The 18634-nt window shown below is 41.3% G+C and overlaps 1 protein-coding gene and 1 long non-coding RNA gene across 2 annotated transcripts in view; both read left to right on the top strand.

Moving 5' to 3' along the window:
* The window catches only part of GLE1 (GLE1 RNA export mediator), a 43927-nt gene that overhangs the window by 16370 nt on the left and 8923 nt on the right, over nt 1–18634 (top strand). Inside the window, exons 7-9 of the mRNA XM_067743087.1 lie at nt 13493–13724; nt 14320–14432; nt 14593–14662. Coding sequence (XP_067599188.1) covers nt 13493–13724; nt 14320–14432; nt 14593–14662 — 415 coding nt within the window. The remainder of the gene's footprint in view (nt 1–13492; nt 13725–14319; nt 14433–14592; nt 14663–18634) is intronic.
* Nucleotides 14672–18328, top strand: LOC137227385 (uncharacterized). The gene is made up of 2 exons (XR_010944831.1): nt 14672–14903; nt 16851–18328. It is a non-coding gene; the product is annotated as an uncharacterized lncRNA (long non-coding RNA).

Genomic DNA, 18634 nt, shown 5'->3' with positions numbered 1-18634 from the left:
TCAATAAATATTTGATGAACAGATGAAGTCGGATACTTCCAACATGTAACCATACCAAAATTTATTGAAAAAGCATGCCTATTGGTGAATATTTAAGTTTCTGTATTTTCACTATCGTGAGTAACACTGCAGTGATATCACTTTGTGTACGTCTTATCTGTATTTTTGATTATTTCTTTGAGGTAAATTCCTACAAATGGAATTACTTGGTCAAAGAACTTGAAGGTTTTGTTTTGTTTCTTTGTTTTTTTGGTTGCACCAGGTCTTAGTTGCGGCCCGCCGGCTCTTTAGTTGCAGCACATGGGCTCCTTAGTTGCAGCTCACTGGCTCCTTAGTTGTGGCATGCATGTGGGATCTAGTTCACTACCAGGAATTGAACCTGGGCCCCCTGCATTGGGGAGTACAGAGTCTTATCCACTGAACCACCAGGGAAGTCCCAACTTTAAGGTTCTTGATTTGCATCTTAAAGTTGTACCAGTTCACACTTCTATGAATTGTATGTTCTTCTTTTTTCTTTAACTTTTATTTTCCTTTTTTTAAATTTTTGGCGACGCTGCAGGATCTTATTTTAATTCCCCGACCAGGGATGGAATCCACACCCTCGGCAGTGAAAGCATGGTGTCCTAACCACTGGACTGCCAGGGAATTCCTAAATTCTATGTTCTTTGCCCTGTGTTCATATCTCTACCAGTTTGTGTTTTGAAAAATCAACTTATGTGAGTTCTAAATATTAAGAACCTTAAGCATTTATCATATTTGAGGCAGAAATTTATAGTTTATAGTTACCTTTCATTTCTCTTTTTGGCTTTTGTTTACCATTCTTTTTGTAAAATTTCAAACCTACACGGAAGTGGAGAGAACAGCATGATGTACCTTTTGGCACCCATTCCCCAGCTCCCTCAAGAATCTGCACATGGCAATCTCATTTCATCTATGCTGCCACCTGCACCCCTTCCTCCAGATGGTTTTACAGTAAATCTCAAACATACTGCTTCATCTGAAAAATAATTTAGTATGTATCTCTAAAAGATATAACTCTCTATTACATAACCAAAACACTAATATCATACCTAAAAACCTAATAATTCATTTTATATGATCAGATATCTAGCCAGTGTTCAAATTTCTCCAGCTGTCTCAATAATTTTTTTTTTTTTTTACAATTGGTTGGAAAATTAACATCCATACAAAGTTCAGCTTTTTGGTTTGCTGTGTCTTACTTCAGTCTTTTAATCTTAAGACTCCCTTATCTCTCTCTTTTTTCTTGCTATTGTTGAAGAATCTGGATCATTTGTTCTATAAAATTTCCTACATTCTGGAAAATTTCAAGGCAATTGCTAACCCTAACCCTTGGATTTTTTTTTTTTTGTAATGTCTGAAACATTTATATTAACATATTTCCATACAAATAACCCAAAGAAAGTTTAGTATTAGTTGTTTTTCTTTTTTTACTGCAGGTTCTTATTAGTCATCAATTTTATACACATCAGTGTATACATGTCAGTCCCAATCGCCCAATTCAGCACACCACCATCCCCACCCCACCACGGTTTTCCCCCCTTGGTGTCCATATGTTTGTTCTCTACATCTGTGTCTCAACTTCTGCCTTGCAAACCAGTTCATCTGTACCATTTTTCTATGGTTCCACATACATGCGTTCCACATACATGCGTTAATATATGATATTTGTTTTTCTCTTTCTGACTTACTTCACTCTGTATGACAGTCTCTAGATCCATCCACGTCTCAACAAATGACTCGTTCCTTTATATGGCTGAGTAATATTCCATTGTATATATGTACGACATCTTTATCCGTTCATCTGTCAATGGGCATTTAGGTTGCTTCCATGACCTGGCTATTGTAAATAGTGCTGCAATGAACATTGGGGTGCATGTGTCTTTTTGAATTATGGTTTTCTCTGGGTATATGCCCAGTAGTGGGATTGCTGGATCATATGGTAATTCTAGTTTTAGTTTTATAAGGAACCTCCGTACTGTTCTCCATAGTGGCTGTATCAATTTACATGCCCACCAACAGTGCAAGAGGGTTCCCTTTTCTCCACACCCTCTCCAGCATCTGTTGTTTGTAGATTTTCTGACGATGCCCACTCTAACCGGTGTAAGGTGATACCTCATTGTAGTTTTGATTTGCATTTCTCTAATAATTAGTGATGTTGAGCAGCTTTTCATGTTCTTGGCCATCTGTATGTCTTCTTTGGAGAAATGTCTATTTAGGTCTTCTGCCCATTTTTGGATTGGGTTGTTTGTTTCTTTAATATTGAGCTGCATGAGCTGTTTATATATTTCAGAGATTAATCCTTTGTCCATTGATTCATTTGCAAATATTTTCTCCCATTCTGAGGGTTGTCTTTTCATCTTGTTTATGGTTTCCTTTGCTGTGCAAAAGCTTTTAAGTTTCATTAGGTCCCATTTTTTTTTTTTTTATTTCCATTACTCTAGGAGTAATCCATTACTCTAGGAGGTGGATCAAAAAAGATCTTGCTGTGATTTATGTCAGAGTGTTCTTCCTATGTTTTCCTCTAAGAGTTTTATAGTGTCCGGTCTTACATTTAGGTCTCGAATCTATTTTGAGTTTATTTTTTGTGTATGGTGTTAGGTAGTGTTCTAATTTCATTCTTTTACATGTAGCTGTCCAGTTTTCCCAGCACCACTTATTGAAGAGGCTGTCTTTTCTCCATTGTATATCTTTGCCTCCTTTGTCATAGATGAGTTAGCCATAGGTGCGTGGGTTTATCTCTGGGCTTTCTATCTTGTTCCTTTGATCTATGTTTCTGTTTTTGTGCCAGTACCATATTGTCTTGATTACTGTAGCTTTGTAGTATAGTCTGAAGTCAGGGAGTCTGATTCTTCCAGCTCCGTTTTTTCCCCTCAAGACTGCTTTGGTTATTTGGGGTCTTTTGTGTCTCTGTACAAATTTTAAGATGATTTGTTCTAGTTCCGTAAAAAATGCCATTGGTAATTTGATAAGGATTGCACTGAATCTGTAGATTGCTTTGGGTAGTATAGTCATCTTCACAATATTAATTCTTCCAATCTAAGAACATGGTATATCCCTCCATCTGTTGGTATCATCTTTGATTTCTTTCATCAGCGTCTTATAGTTTTCTGGATACAGGTCTTTTTTCTCCCTAGGTAGGCTTATTCCTAGGTATTTTATTCTTTTTGTTTCAGTGGTAAATGGGAGTGTTTCCATAATTTCTCTTTCATATTTTTCATCATTAGTGTATAGGAATGCAAGAGATTTCTGTGCATTAATTTTGTATCCTGCAACTTTACCAAATTCACTGATTAGCTCTAGTAGTTTTCTGGTGGCATTTTTAGGATTCTCTATGTATAGTATCATGTCATCTGCAGACAGTGACAGTTTTACTTCTTCTTTTCCAATTTGTATTCCTTTTATTTCTTTTTCTTCTCTGATTGCCGTGGTTAGGACTTCCAAAACTATGTTGAATCATAGTGGTGAGAGTGGACATCCTTGTCTTGTTCCTGATCTTAGAGGAAATGCTTTCAGTTTTTCACCATTGAGAATGATGTTTGCTGTGGGTTTGTCATCTATGGCCTTTATTATGTTGAGGTAGGTTCCCTCTATGCCCACTTTCTGGAGAGTTTTTATCATAAATGGGTGTTGAATTTTGTCAAAAGCTTTTTCTGCATCTATTGAGATGATCATATGGTTTGTATTCTTCAATTTGTTAATATGGTGTATCACATTGATTGATTTGCGTATATTGAAGAATCCTTGCATCCCTGGGATAAATCCCACTTGATCATGGTGTATGATCCTTTTAATGTGTTGTTGGATTCTGTTTGCTAGTGTTTTGTTGAGGATTTTCACATCTATATTCATCAGTGATATTGGTCTGTAATTTTCTTTTTTTGTAGTATCTTTTTCTGGTTTTTGGTATCAGGGTGATGGTGGCCTCATAGAATGAGTTTGGGAGTGTTCCTTTCTCTGCAATTTTTTGGAAGAGTTTGAGAAGGATAGGTGTTAGCTCTTCTCTAAATGTTTGATAGGATTCACCTGTGAAGCCATCTGGTCCAGGACTTCTGTTTGTTGGAAGATTTTTAATCACAGTTTCAATTTCATTACTTGTGATTGGTCTGTTCATATTTTCTGTTTCTTCCTGGTTCAGTCTTGGAAGGTTATACCTTTCTAAGAATTTGTCCATTTCTTCCAGGTTGTCCATTTTATTGGCTTAGAGTTGCTTGTAGTAGTCTCTTAGGATGCTTTGTATTTTTGCGGTGTCTGTTTTAACTTCTCCTTTTTCATTTCTAATTTTATTGATTTGAGTCCTCTCCCTCTTTTTCTTGATGAGTCTGGCTAATGGTTTATCAATTTTGTTTATCTTCTGAGAACCAGCTTTTAGGTTTTTTTTGTTGTTGTTGTTGTTTTTTGCGGTACGCGGGCCTCTCACTGTTGTGGCCTCTCCCGTTGTGGAGCACAGGCTCCGGACGTGCAGGCTCAGCGGCCATGGCTTATGGGCCCAGCCACTCCGCGGCATGTGGGATCTTCCCGGACCGGGGCACGAACCTGTATCCCCTGCATCGGCAGGCGGACTCTCAACCACTGCGCCACCAGGGAAGCCCCAGCTTTTAGTTTTATTGATCTTTGCTATTGTTTTCTTTGTTTCTATTTTATTTATTTCTGCTCTGATCTTTATGATTTCTTTCCTTCTGCTAACTTTGGGTTTTGTTTGTTCTTCTTTCTCTAGTTCCTTTAGGTGAAAGGTTAGATTATTTATTTGAGATTTTTCTTGTTTCTTGAGGTAGACTTGTATAGCTATAAATTTCCCTCTTATAACTGCTTTTGCTGCATCCCATAGGTTTTGGATCATCATGTTTTCATTGTCATTTGTCTCTAGGTATTTTTTGATTTCCTCTTTGATTTTTTCAGTGGTCTCTTGGTTATTTAGTAACGTATTGTTTAGCCTCCATGTGTTTGTGCTTTTTACGGTTTTTTCCCTGTAATTCATTTCTAATCTCATAGCGTTGTGGTCAGAAAAGATGCTTGATGTGATTTCAATTTTCTTAAATTTACTGAGGCTTGATTTGTGACCCAAGATGTGATCTATCCTGGAGAATGTTCAGTGCACACTTGAGAAGAAAGTGTAATCTGCTGTTTTTGGATGGAATGTCCTATAAATATCAATTAAATCTGTCTGGTCTATTGTGTCATTTAATGCTTCTGTTTCCTTATTATTTCACTTTGGATGATCTGTCCATTGGTGTAAGTGAGGTGTTAAAGTCCCCCACTATTATTGTGTTACTGTTGATTTCCTCTTTTATAGCTGTTAGCAGTTGCCTTATGTATTGAGGTGCTTCTATGTTGGGTGCATATATATTTATAATTGTTATATCTTCTTCTTGGATTGATCCCTTGATCATTATGTAGTGTCCTTCCTTGTCTCTTGTAACATTCTTTATTTTAAAGTCTATTTTATCTGATATGAGTATAGCTACTCCAGCTTTCTTTTGATTTCCATTTGCATGGAATACCTTTTTCCATCCCCTCACTTTCAGTCTGTATGTGTCCCTAGGTCTGAAGTGGGTCTCTTGTAGACAGCATATATATGGGTCTTGTTTTTGTATCCATTCAGCAAGCCTGTGTCTTTTGGTTGGAGCATTTAATCCATTCACATTTAAGGTAATTATCGATATATATGTTCCTGTGACCATTTTCTTAATTGTTTTGGGTTTGTTTTTGTAGGTCCTTTTCTTCTCTTGTTTCCCACTTAGAGAAGTTCCTTTAGCATTTGTTGTAGAGCTGGTTTGGTGGTGCTGAATTCTCTTAGCTTTCACTTGTCTGTAAAGCTTTTGATTTCTCCATCGAATCTGAATGAGATCCTTGCCGGGTAGAGTAATCTTGGTTGTAGGTTCTTCCCTTTCATCACTTTAAGTATATCATGCCACTCCCTTCTGGCTTGTAGAGTTTCTGCTGAGAAATTGGCTGTTAACCTTATGGGAGTTCCCTTGTATGTTATTTTTCATTTTTCCCTTGCTGCTTTCGATAATTTTTCTTTGTCTTTAATTTTTGCCAATTTGATTACTATGTGTCTCGGCGTGTTTCTCCTTGGGTTTATCCTGTATGGGACTTGTTGTGCTTCCTGGACTTGGGTGGCTATTTCCTTTCCCATGTTAGGGAAGTTTTTGACTATAATCTCTTCAAATATTTTCTCAGGTCATTTCTCTCTCTCTTCTCCTTCTGGGACCCCTATAATGTGAATGTTGTTGCGTTTAATGTTGTCCCAGAGGTCTCTTAGGCCGTCTTCATTTCTTTGCATTCTTTATTCTGTTCCACAGCAGTGAATTCCACCATTCTGTCTTCCAGGTCAGTTATCCTTTCTTCTGCCTCAGTTATTATGCTATTGATTCCTTCTGGTGTAGTTTTCATTTCAGTTATTGTATTGTTCATCTCTGTTTGTTTGTTCTTTAATTCTGCTAGGTCTTTGTTAAACATTTCTTGCACCTTCTCGATCTTTGCCTCCATTCTATTTCCGAGGTCCTGGATCATCTTCACTATCATTATTCTGAATTCTTTTTTCTGGAACGTTGCCTATCTCCACTTCATTTAGTTGTTTTTCTGGGGTTTTATCTTGTTCCTTCATCGGGTACATAGCCCTCTGCCTTTTCATCTTGTCTATCTTTCTGTGAATGTGGTTTTTGTTCCACAGGCTGCAGGATTGTAGTTCTTCTTGCTTCTCCCCTTGGATGTATTTTATAAATTTATTTCTGGCTGCATTGGGTCTTCGTTGCTGCACATGGGCTTTCTCTAGTTGTGGCGAGCAGGCTTCTCATTGCAGTGGCTTCTCTTGTTGCAGAGCACAGGCTCTAGGCACACAGGCTCAGTAGTTGTGGCTCGCGGGCTCTAGAGCACAGGCTCAGAAGTTGTGGCGCATGGGCTTGGTTGCTCCGTGGCATATGGGTTCTTCCCACACCAGAGCTTGAACCCATGTCCCTTGCATTGGCAGGCAGATTCTTAACCACTGCACCACCAGGGAAGTCCCTAATATGTTCTTTTATTCCCTGTATTTCCTGTGAATTTGTAACTTTCTCTAGGGCAGTGCTAAGAGAATTTTCTGTGATGATGGAAATGTTCCATATCTGTGCTATTCAATACAGCAGCCAATGGCAACATGTGGTTATTGAGCACTTGAAATGTGACTAGTGTGACTGAAGAACTGAATTTTAACTTTTAAAAAGTTTTTAATTAACTTAAATGTAAAGAGCCTTATGTGGCCACCTTACTGCACAGTGCAGTCTAGAGGCTTGGTCAGGTCCAGGTTTGAATTTTTCCCCCCTGCAACAGTACTTCATAGTTGGGAGTGTGTATTTGTTACTGTATCACACTGGGAGGCGTAGAGTATCTGATGGTATTTCCATATGTGATGTTAAGATCAACCAGTGGCTTCAGATATCGTCAGGCTTATCTCCCATTTTAAAGATTCCTCTGAGCCTTTAGGTAATGATGTAGTAGCCATTGCTGATCATTACTTATATCTATTATTTCAGTAGGGGTGGTAAATTTTGAGTTTTTCTAATGCTATCATTTTTCTACATTTATTAGCTAGAATTCTACTACAAAGAAGAAAATTTCCCCGTAAACTATTTATCTTGAAGGGTAGTCTATATAGGGAAGGAAGGATAAATGATTGATTCTTTCCCTTTATCCGTTTTCAGAGTGTTGAGTTGCTTTTCTAGTATTCTCCCACAATGACTTGAGGTTCTTTTCTTTTACCTATCATTAAGAACACACGAATTTTATATACTTGAAGTGTAATATGTTTCAGTCTGTTATAGATTCATTGTTGTTCAAATTGTCCAGTGCGAACACCTTCACACTGGCTCCTCTGTCCTTTGGACATGGCCCCAGTAGTACTTGTTGCAGCAGAAAGCAGGCAAGCTGTTTCTACCTCATCTTGAACATTTTCTTCTCCAGAGCTAGAATCGGGCATTTCTTCACAAAGCCTTATTACTTGTTAATGGGTAAAGGTATTAGAAAACACAGATTAGTTACTAGGATTTGTCATTGTTTTTAGACCTTTTCAATGGATTAAACTAGGAAGTGTGTTGTGGTTTTTTTTTTTAGGTGACAATGCATCATTAATTAATGCTGACCTTTTCCATTTGAGTGTAGTAAAGGGTTACAGCATTTATTTAACTTCTTTACTTTTATGCATGTATCATTTTTATCACATATTGAAAATCTCAGTTTCTAAATTAATGAACACTACTTACTTACCTTACCCTACTGTGTATAATAAAATATAGGTGTGTATATATGTAATATATATGTGTAATTTCATAACATGTAATCTCAAAATAATAATACCAATACTAACAATATGATTGCTGATCACAGTTTAAGATTTGCAGTTCTTGGGACTTCCCTGGTGGTCCAATGACTAAGGCTTTGTGCTCCCAATGCAGGGGGCCCGGGCTCGATCCCTGATCAGGGAACTAGGTCCTACATGCCGCAGCTAAAGATCCTGCATGCCGCAACTAAGACCAGGAGCAGCCAAATAAATAAATAAATATTTAAAAAAAAAAAAAAAAAGATTTGCAGTTCTTGGACTTCCCTGGCGGTCCAGTGGTTAAGACTCCCCCTTCCAGTGCAGGGGGTGCAGGTTCGACCCCTGGTCAGAGAGCTAAGATCCCACATGCCTTGCGGCCAAAAAACCAAAACATAAATAACAGAAGCAATATTGTAACAAAGGCTTTGTAATAAAGACTGTGAAAATGGTCCATGTCAAAAAAATCTTTAAAAAAAAAAAAGATTTGCAGTTCTTTTTGCCTACAGCTATATACCACTAAGGGATGTATGATTAAATTACTGTTTCATTTCACTTGAAATAATTCTCCTGAGACTTCCCCGGTGGTACAGTGGTTAAGAATCCGCCTGCCAATGAAGGGGACACGGGTTCTATCCCTGGTTCAGGAAGATATGCCGCGGAGCAACTGAGCCTGTGTGCCACAACTACTGAGCCTGCACTCTAGAGCCCGTGAACCACAACTACTGAAGCCCACGTGCCTAGAGCCCACGCTCCACAACAAGAGAAGCCACCACAATGAGAAGCCCGCGCACTGCAAGGAAGAGTAGCCCCCACTCGCCACAACTAGAGAAAGCCCGAGAGCAGCAACGAAAACCCAACGCAGACAAAAGTAAATAAATAAATAAGTTTATTTTAAAAAAAAGAAAGAAAGAAAGAAATCATTCTTACTGTTAAGCCACCAACTTGATAAACAGTTGGGTTCTTTGTTTCATTTTTGCTTTTGATTTTTAAGAGTTTTTTCCAACTGGATTTAATTTTATTTTATACTTACTGAAAACATTTACGTGATTCCAGAGTCAGAACTACAAAACAAGGTATATTTGGAGAAGTCTGGCTTTCTTCTCATTTGCTTCCACCCTGTTCTTGTCCTATCTGCCAGTGATTGTTTCTGTTAGCGTATTGGGTGTTGTATCTTTTCTTTAAAAACAAAAGCAGGGGGCTTCCCTGTGGAGCAGTGGTTAAAAATCCGCCTGCCAATGCAAGGGACGTGGGTTGGAACCCTGGTCCGGGAAGATCCCACATGCCACAGAGCAACTAAGCCCATGCGCCACAACTACTGAGCCTGCGCTCTAGAGTCCATGTGCCACAACTACTGAGCCCACGTGCCACAACTACTGAAGCCTGCGCACCTAGAGCCTGTGCTCCGCAACAAGAGAAGCCACCGCAGTGAGAAGCCCGCGCACTGCAACAAAGAGTAGCCCCCGCTCACAGCATCTAGAGAAAGCCTGCGTGCAGCAGCAAAGACCCAACACAGCCAAAAATAAATAAATTTATTAAAAAACAAAAACAAAACAAATACATGGAATTTCCTGGTGGTCTAGTGGTTGGGACTCCACGCTTCCATCACAGGGGGCACAGGTTCAATCCCTGGTTAGTGAACTAAGATCCCACAAGCCAAAAAAAAAAAAAAGCATAAATATACATATATATGGGTGTGTGTGTGTGTGTGTGTGTGTGTGTGTGTGTATCCCTTCCCAGATAAAAGATAACTTGCTATAGACACTGTTCTGGACCCTGCTTTTTTGCACTTAATTTGTCTTGGAGATCACTGCTTTGAAACATGTAGTTTTCTTCATTTCTTTATGTAACTGCTTAGCACTCTGTTCCGTTGCAACCATAGTTTATGACTTTTTTTTAAGGTCTTTATCTTTTTTTTTTATAAATTTATTTTTTATTTTTATTTATTCTTGGCTGTGTTGGGTCTTTGTTGCTGCACGCGGGCTTTCTCTAGTTGCAGCGAGCAGGGGCTACTCTTTGTTGCAGTGTGTGGGCTTCTAATTGTGGTGGCTTCTGTTGTTGCAGAGCATGGGCTCTAGGTGCACGGGCTTCAGTAGTTGTGGCGCACGGACTTAGTTACTCCACAGCATGTGGGATCTTCCCAGACCAGGGCTTGAACCCGTGTCCCCTGTGTTGACAGGCGGATTCTTAACCACTGCGCCCCCAGGGAAGCCCTTATGACATTTTAAAAAATTATTTTATTTATTTATTTATTTATTTTTGCCTGTGTTGGGTCTTCGTTTCTGTGCGTGGGCTTTCTCTAGTTGCAGTGACCGGGGGCCCTTATGATATTTTTCTTTTTTTTTTTTTGCGGTACGCGGGCCTCTCACTGTTGCGGCCTCTCCCGTTGCGGAGCACAGGCTCCGGACGTGCAGGCTCAGCGGTCATGGCTCACGGGCCCAGCCGCTCCGCGGCATGTGGGATCTTCCCGGACCGGGGCACAAACCTGTGTCCCCTGCATCGGCAGGCGGACTCTCAACCACTGCGCCACCAGGGAAGCCCCTTTATGACATTTTTGGTGTAAGAATGCTTTGGGGTTTTTCCCCTCACTTAATCCACCTGGAATTTATTTGATGGTTGGTGGGAGATAAAGACCTTTATGCTGTAAAATATTCACACTATTTTACTACCACTTTCCCTCCTGATTTGTAAATATCTCTTATCACGCTAAATAGTATCCTAGGAGCTCTTTCTCAGTTTTGGTTTTTTTAAATTTTTATTTTATATTGGAGTAGAGTTGATTAACAATGTTGTGTTAGCTTCAGGTGTACAGCAAAGTGATTCAGTTATACATGTACATGTATCTATTCAGTATTTTTTTCTGTTTCCTTGATGTGTTTTTATTCTTATATCAGGATCGTTATAATTTAATTGATATAGCTTTATAATACATTCTAATACCTAAAAGACAAAACTTATCATGAATATCCTGTAGAATTTTTTTGTTGCTGTTGTTTTACTATCTGGAACAAGTTGGTTTAATATAAGAATTCAGGGATTTCCCTGGTGGCGCAGTGGTTAAGAATCTGCCTGCTAATGCAGGGGACACAGGTTTGAGCCCTGGTCCGGGAAGATCCCACATTCTGTGGAGCAACTAAGCCAGTGTGCCACAACTACTGAGCCTGCGCTCTAGAGCCTGCGAGGCACAACTACTGAGCCCATGTGCCACAACTACTGAAGCCCACGCACCTAGAGCCTGTGCTCTGCAACAAGAGAAGCCACCGCAATGAGAAGCCACCGCAATGAGAAACCCGCGCACCGCAACAAAGAGTAGCCCCCGCTCACTGCAACTAGAGAAAGCCCGCACTCAGCACCAAAGACCCAACTCAGCCAAAATAAATTAAAAAAATAAAATAAGAATTCAACATTGTAAATCAGCTATACTCCAATAAAATTTAATTTTTAAAAAAATAAATGAAAAATAAAAATAAAATAAGAGGACTTCTCAGACAAAGGCAAATATATCACTAATATGTGAAATCTAAAAAATGATACAAATGAAGTCATTTACAAAAGCAGAAACAGACTCACAGACTTCAAAAACAAACTTATGGTTAGCAAAGGGGAAAGGTGGGGGGAGGGCTAAATTAGGAGTTTGGGATTAACATACACACACTACTATATATAAAATAGATAACCAACAAGGACCTACTGTATAACACAGGAAACTCTACTCAATATTCTGTAGTCACCTATATGGGAAAAGGATCTGAAAAAGAATGGATATATGTATATGTATAACCGAATCACTTTGCTGTACAACTGATGCTAACACAACATTGTAATTCAATATACTCTAATATAAAATAAAAATTTTAAAAAGTGAAAAAAAGAGGACTTAATTCATGATGTATATATACCTGAAATTAATATAATATTGTATGTCAGTTATACTTCAGCCAAAAAATTTTTTTAATAAAAAATAAGAGATCTTGGTGTTTTAAGTATATTGCAAATATCGTAACATTTTACTGTTTCCACTGTTGCCTTATTTTTTGAGGTATAATTGACAACATGATGTTAGTTTCAGGTGTACAACCGTGATTCAGTATTTATAAACACTGCAAAGTGATCACAATAAGTCCAGTTATTCTTCTGTCACCATAGAAACTAGGAAACATTTTGTTTTTCTTGTGATGAGAACTTTTAAGATTTACTCTCTTAGCACCTTTCAAATATACAACACAGTAGAGGCCTTGCTGATTTAACAGGCAAAACTATGAAACATGTTGATAGGACAGAACATGGAAAATGGTACAGAGCTTCTCAATTCATTTTAAAATCCTGAGTGAAATTCTGACAAAATAGCACACTAAAAGAAATGTGCATGTTCGTTGGACTTGTATGTGAGCTCATTTATGAGCAGATGTTCTTAATAAAAGATAAAGAACTCAAATTTGTCAGTGACTCAAAGGAATAATGCACTATAACCAAAGAGGTGTCATTCTAAGAATAATGTAAAGCTGGTTCAGTTTTGATCTAGACTATTGCCACAAGCTTTTAAAAAATTATTCCAGGCTTCCCTGATGGCACAGTGGTTAAGAATCCGCCTGCCAATGTAGGGGACACAGGTTCGAGCCCTGGTCCAGGAAGATCCCACATGCCGTGGAGCAACTAAGCCCATGCGCCACAACTGCTGAGCGTGTGCTCTAGAGCCCGGGAGCCACAACTACTGAGCCCACGTGCCACAACTACTGACGCCTGCGCGCCTAGAGCCCGTGCTCCACAACAAGAGAAGCCACTGCAATGAGAAGCCCGCGCACCGCAAGGAATATTAGCCCCCGCTCACTACAACTAGAGAAAGCCCGCATGCAGCAACGAAGACCCAGCGCAGCCAAAAAATAAATAGTTAAATGAAATAAAATAAAAAAAGAATTGGATACCATCTTAAAAAAAAAAAAAAGTTATTCCAGCCAGGGTTGGTGAGAGCATTGAAAAATCTCTCCGTTGATCCTGTGGATGTGATGGTAAATCGGTATTACCTTTAAGAGAACAGGAAAGCAGTAGGTATCAACGTGTTGAATGTGGGTACTCCACTGGCACAACTCCAGTTTAGAAATTTGTGAACTTGTGTGAGGTATGATTCAGCACCTCAGGTACCTAGGAAATAACCACTAAGCTCTGCCTCTGTCGCTGTGACAGAACGGCTTTCCCACAGCAGAGGAGCAAGCTGTGGCTGAGAGAGCGCTGCAGGAAATGCGGGACCTCCTTGTGAACTTGCAGCAGGAAATCGCCAGGGCCTGTGAGGACAGGAGGAGGCAGGATGAAGAGGAGGCCCAGGTACAGCGGCAAGAGTCACAGGTGCAGCAGGGGCCAGAGGTCCGTAAAGAGCCCCCAGCTTCCAGGCAGGGCCCAGGAGGGAAGCTGAATGAAGGTAGGTCTCGGTGTGGAAATGGTCCTTCAACTTGATGTGTAAAAGTTTCAGAATGGGAAAAGAAACAAGAACATGTTTTGAATATTATATTTAAGCTACAGGACAATTTACCAGAACTTTTAAATAATGTAAAATTCAGTACTTTCAGTGAATTAAATTTGGTTTTCGTTGATGTGAAGCCTCACGTCACATTCCAGCATTTGCCGTGAGGACTTGAAATTCTGTATAATTCTAGTAGATGTATTATTCCAAATTGCTGATACTGAGTATTTTAAATAAGTATGTATAGAATATATGTTTATTGAATACATAAGAGCATCGATATAGCATAGTGGTTCAGAACGCTGCCTTTGGAGCCAGATCAGTGGGAATCTAGTTTTTGTACTTCCTGGCAACGTGACTTTCGCAAGTTACCTAACCTTTCCATGACTGTTTCCTTATCTGTAACATGAAGATAATAATAGAATCTACCTCATAGGATTATTATGACAGTGAAAGCAGTTAATACATGTATAAGGTGATTAGAACAGTACCTGGCTCATATTAAATGTTTAAGAAATTCTCCTATTATGAAAGCCTTTCTTTCATCCCTCAGACCTCCAGGTGAAGGTGCAAGATAGTACAATGCAGTGGTACCAGCAGCTGCAGGAGGCCTCCAGTCAGTGTGTGTTGGCCTTTGAGGGACTGAGCAACAGCAAAGACAGTCAGGTAGGAGGGGTGGGAGTTGGGAATTCTCTGGGCCACATGGTGCCGCCCACAGCCTCGTGTCCCAGAGGAATGTAGCTAGCGTGTCACATTCCCTAACCCTAAGGGCGTCTACTCAGCTCTTCAGAACACTGTCTGCCTTCTCACTGCTCTGTTCTGACAGGCCAAAAAGATCAAGATGGACCTCCAGAAGGCTGCCACCATTCCAGTGAGCCAGATCTCCACCATTGCAGGTTGGTCAGAGGAATTAAGAACACGGCCCTTCACTACATTGTACAAGTATTTTTTGAGATTCCAAATCCACTTATCTGTAAAGTTCTTATAAATAGAATGTGTTTCAACAAATGTTGACCGTTGGGTTAGGTATATAAGCTATATGCATATAACTTACTCTCCTTTGTTTTCTTTCAACACGTAGAAGGAAATCATTATGTGTTTGTTGACACATTAAAAAAAATAAGCTATATATTAATAGTAAGTTACTGGGGACTTCCCTGGTGGTGCAGTGGTTAAGAATCTGCCCGCCAGGGGCTTCCCTGGTGGCGCAGTGGTTAAGAATCTGCCTGCCGATGCAGGGGACATGGGTTCGAGCCCTGGCTGGGGAAGATCCCACATGCCGCGGAGCAGCTAAGCCCGTGCGCCACAACTACTGAGCCTGCGCTCAAGAGCCCGCAAGCCACAACTACTGAGCACACGTGCCACAGCTACTGAAGCCTGCGTGCCTAGAGCCCATGCTCTGCAGCAAGAGAAGCCACCGCAATGAGAAGCCCTTGCACCGCAACGAAAAGTAGCCCCTGCTTGCCGCAACTAGAGAAAGCCTGCGTGCAGCAACGAAGACCCAACACAGCCAAAAATAAAAACAAACTAATTTATTTTAAAAAAAAGAATCCGCCTGCCAATGCAGGGGACACGGGTTTAATCCCTGGTCCAGGAAGTTCCCACATGCTGCAGAGTAACAAAGCCTGTGCGCCACAACTGCTGAGCCTGTGTGCTGCAACTACTGAAGCCCGCATGCCTAGAGCCCATGCTACACAAGAGAAGCCACCACAATGAGAAGCCTGTGCACTGCAACAAAGAGTAACCCCCACTCGCTGCAACTAAAGAAAGCCCGTGCGCAGCAATGAAGACCCTAGGCAGCCAAAAAGAAAAAAAAGTGAATTGTTTAGGAAGGCTCTTACCTAAAGTTAGAAGTTATTGCAGAAAGCACCCCTAAGAGAACCGAGGATGTGACTTGTATTCTTTGCTTTTTGTCCTACAACATTAGCTTTTCCAGACTCGAAGCCTGCTTGTCAACACTTGAGAATGCTTTCCTTTTCTCTCCAGAGACTGAGATTTAGAGAGGAAGAACCAGACAGGGGAAAGACCCCTTTTTCCTATTCTTTAGAAACAGAGGTTCATTTTCACAGAGCTCAGATGTGGAAGCCTCCACAGTACAGACTGTGCTGCCCAGTGGCTGGGGAGCACATGCAGCGGGCAAGCTGCTCTGACTTAGCCTGGGTCCCAGTTCCCTTGAGTAACTTGTTGCCCAGAAAGCATAAGCAGTTGCAGTTCCTGCCCTTGAGAGGCTACATGACAGAACTTCCACATCACGTGGCTGCCTGGAATTCCTTCTGGAACAGGGCAAGGTCAAATAAGTAAACACGTATCACTTTCTAGATTGAAAGTGCCATTTCCTTTGATAGCCAAGGCAACGGGGGCGAGGTTGACTGAACAGCCGTTCCACACCTTCGCTGCTCTCCTCAGGCTCATCCTCAGGTCTTTACCCCTCAGCTGACCGCAGGCAGCCCTGCCTCCTCCTTCATCAGGAAAATTTGAGACGCCAGGTGTGAGATCCTCAGATGCACCCCCTTCCACCGATACACAGCTGTATTTACCTCTTCGTCTCCTGCTTCAAAAGGTGCGCTACCCTTCCGGCCCACACTTAGCCTTCTGCCTAAGCCTTGAACGAGGCTCGGGAGCCTTATTCTTATCCCCTCCCATCTCCTTCAAGAGAGATCGCTCCTGTTTTCTGCAAAATTACTCCCTTTTACAGGCTCCCTTCCCTTTAAACATGCCTGTCACTCACATTCTAAAATCTGTTTCTTTTGATTCTGTGTCTTCTCAGTATTTTCTAATTTTCTTGTTGCCTTTTGGTTAATTAATTTATTTTTGGCTGCATTGGGTCTTCGTTGCTATGTGTAGGCTTTCTCTAGTTGCAGCAAGCTAGTCTTGGTTGCGGTGCATGGGCTTCTCATTGTGGTGGCTTCTCTTGTTGTAGAGCATGGGCTCTAGGCACGCGGGCTTCAGTAGTTGTGGCTCATGGGCTCAGTAGTTGCGGTGCACGGGCTTAGTTGCTCTACAGCATGTGGGATCTTCACGGACCAGGGCTCAAACCCATGTCCCCTGCATTGGCAGGCAGATTCTCAACCACTGCACTACCAGGGAAGTCCCCATGTTGCCTTTTGGTACCGTTGATTATTCCCTCCATCACCTCTACTCCTCTGGCTTCTGCAGCGTCATTAATTTCCAGCTTCTCCTCCTCCCTCTTTTTCTCCTTTGTGGGTTCCTCAGTCTCCTGCCCCCACATCAGTGGTAAGTGTGTCCTCAGGGATGTGCTTCTACCCTGAAGTTCTTCTCATTCTAAAGAACCCCCATGGTGTCAGACTTGACCTCTGCACACATGGCACTCAGATCGGTCTCTGGGTCATTCCTTTCCTTTGAGCTTCAGGTTCCCTCGCTCCAGCTAGCCGAGGGGCAGCTCTGCCTAGATGCCCCTCAGCTTCGTCAGGTTTAGAATGTTCCGATGTGAACTCATCATTTTCCTCTTGCCTGCCTTTTCTCCTGTTCGCTCTAAGTAATCAATAGCACCTTATCTACTCGGTCACCTTAGTTGAAACCTGCGAGTCATCCCCCTGACTACTTCTTCTAGTTCATTCTCTATATCTGATTAGACTCTAGTTTTGCCATTCTTCATTTTCCTGCCTATTCCATAACTATGTCTCTTTGTCTCCATCATTATTGTAAGCACTTTAAGAGCTTACAGCCCAGTCAGACACAAACATTTTCTAGAGTTAGTGCCCAGTAAATGTTGAATGACTGAGAGAGAGGTGACCTAATTGCTGCCTCTTGAAAGGTGGGTGTCCATGAGTAGTTAGATTCGGAGCAGAATTTAAAGAAGGATATGGCGCCGTTGTGACATATGGGATGTGGGAGGCCATATCAGGCCTAGGGTTGGGACCTGATTTTCCTAACTGGAGAGCCACGGGGAGAGGGGCTGGCTGGGGATTTGGCCAGTGGAGCCCTTTGAAACCGTCAGTCAAGGAATAGTAGGGTATGACTTAGCAGGAAGGTGAGCTGAGTAAATTTGTGTGGAAATGTACATATTTTAATATCTCAGTAAGGTTACAGTCTCTGTTTCTGTTTTTCTGGGATTATTAGCCTTGAGATTTCTGTGATATCTCATTATTTAATTCTTGGTTTCTTCCTGCTTCTCTTACTTCCTAAGAAATGTGCTGCCGCTCTCTCCCCCCCCCCACTTTTTTTTTTTTTTTTGCGGTACGCGGGCCTCTCACTGTTGTGGCCTTTCCCGTTGTGGAGCACAGGCTCCAGACGCGCAGGCTCAGCGGCCATGTCTCACGGGCCCAGCCACTCCGTGGCATGTGGGATCTTCCCGGACTGGGACAGGAACCCGTGTCCCCTGCATTGGCAGGCGGACTCTCAACCACTGCGCCACCAGGGAAGCCCTCTCCCCTTTTTTAATGGAACTGAATCAGTGGTTTGGGGAGGATATTTCTGAGATTTTTAAATATTTCTTAAAGTGATTAGGAATTTGGCAGGGTATTTCTAAACTGGAGATGCTGTATTTGTTCAAACATTGATTTTAAATAATGGAAACTAATTCAGATCTGCTTAAGCAAAAAGAGAAAGAAAGAAAGAAAGAAAAGTAAAAAGAAAGGAAAGAAAAAGTGGGTGGGGTAGGGGGGTTTGTTCTAAAGATAAAGCAGTTTCGGGACTTCCCTGGTGGTCCAGTGGGTAAGACACTGTGCTCCCAATGCTGGGGGACTGGGTTCGATCCCTGTTTGGGGAACTAGATCCCGCATGTATGCCACAACTAAGAGTCTGCATGCTGAAACTAAGAAGTCCGCACGCCGTAACTAAAGAAAAGATCCTGTGTGCCACAAGGAAGATCCCATGTGCAGCAACTAAGACCCGACGCAGCCTAAATA

The sequence above is a fragment of the Pseudorca crassidens genome, chromosome 7 (assembly GCF_039906515.1).
Source record: "Pseudorca crassidens isolate mPseCra1 chromosome 7, mPseCra1.hap1, whole genome shotgun sequence".
NCBI lineage: Eukaryota > Metazoa > Chordata > Mammalia > Artiodactyla > Delphinidae > Pseudorca > Pseudorca crassidens.
The sequence above is the reverse complement of the archived record's forward strand: the minus strand, read 5'-3'. Positions and strand labels throughout refer to the sequence as shown.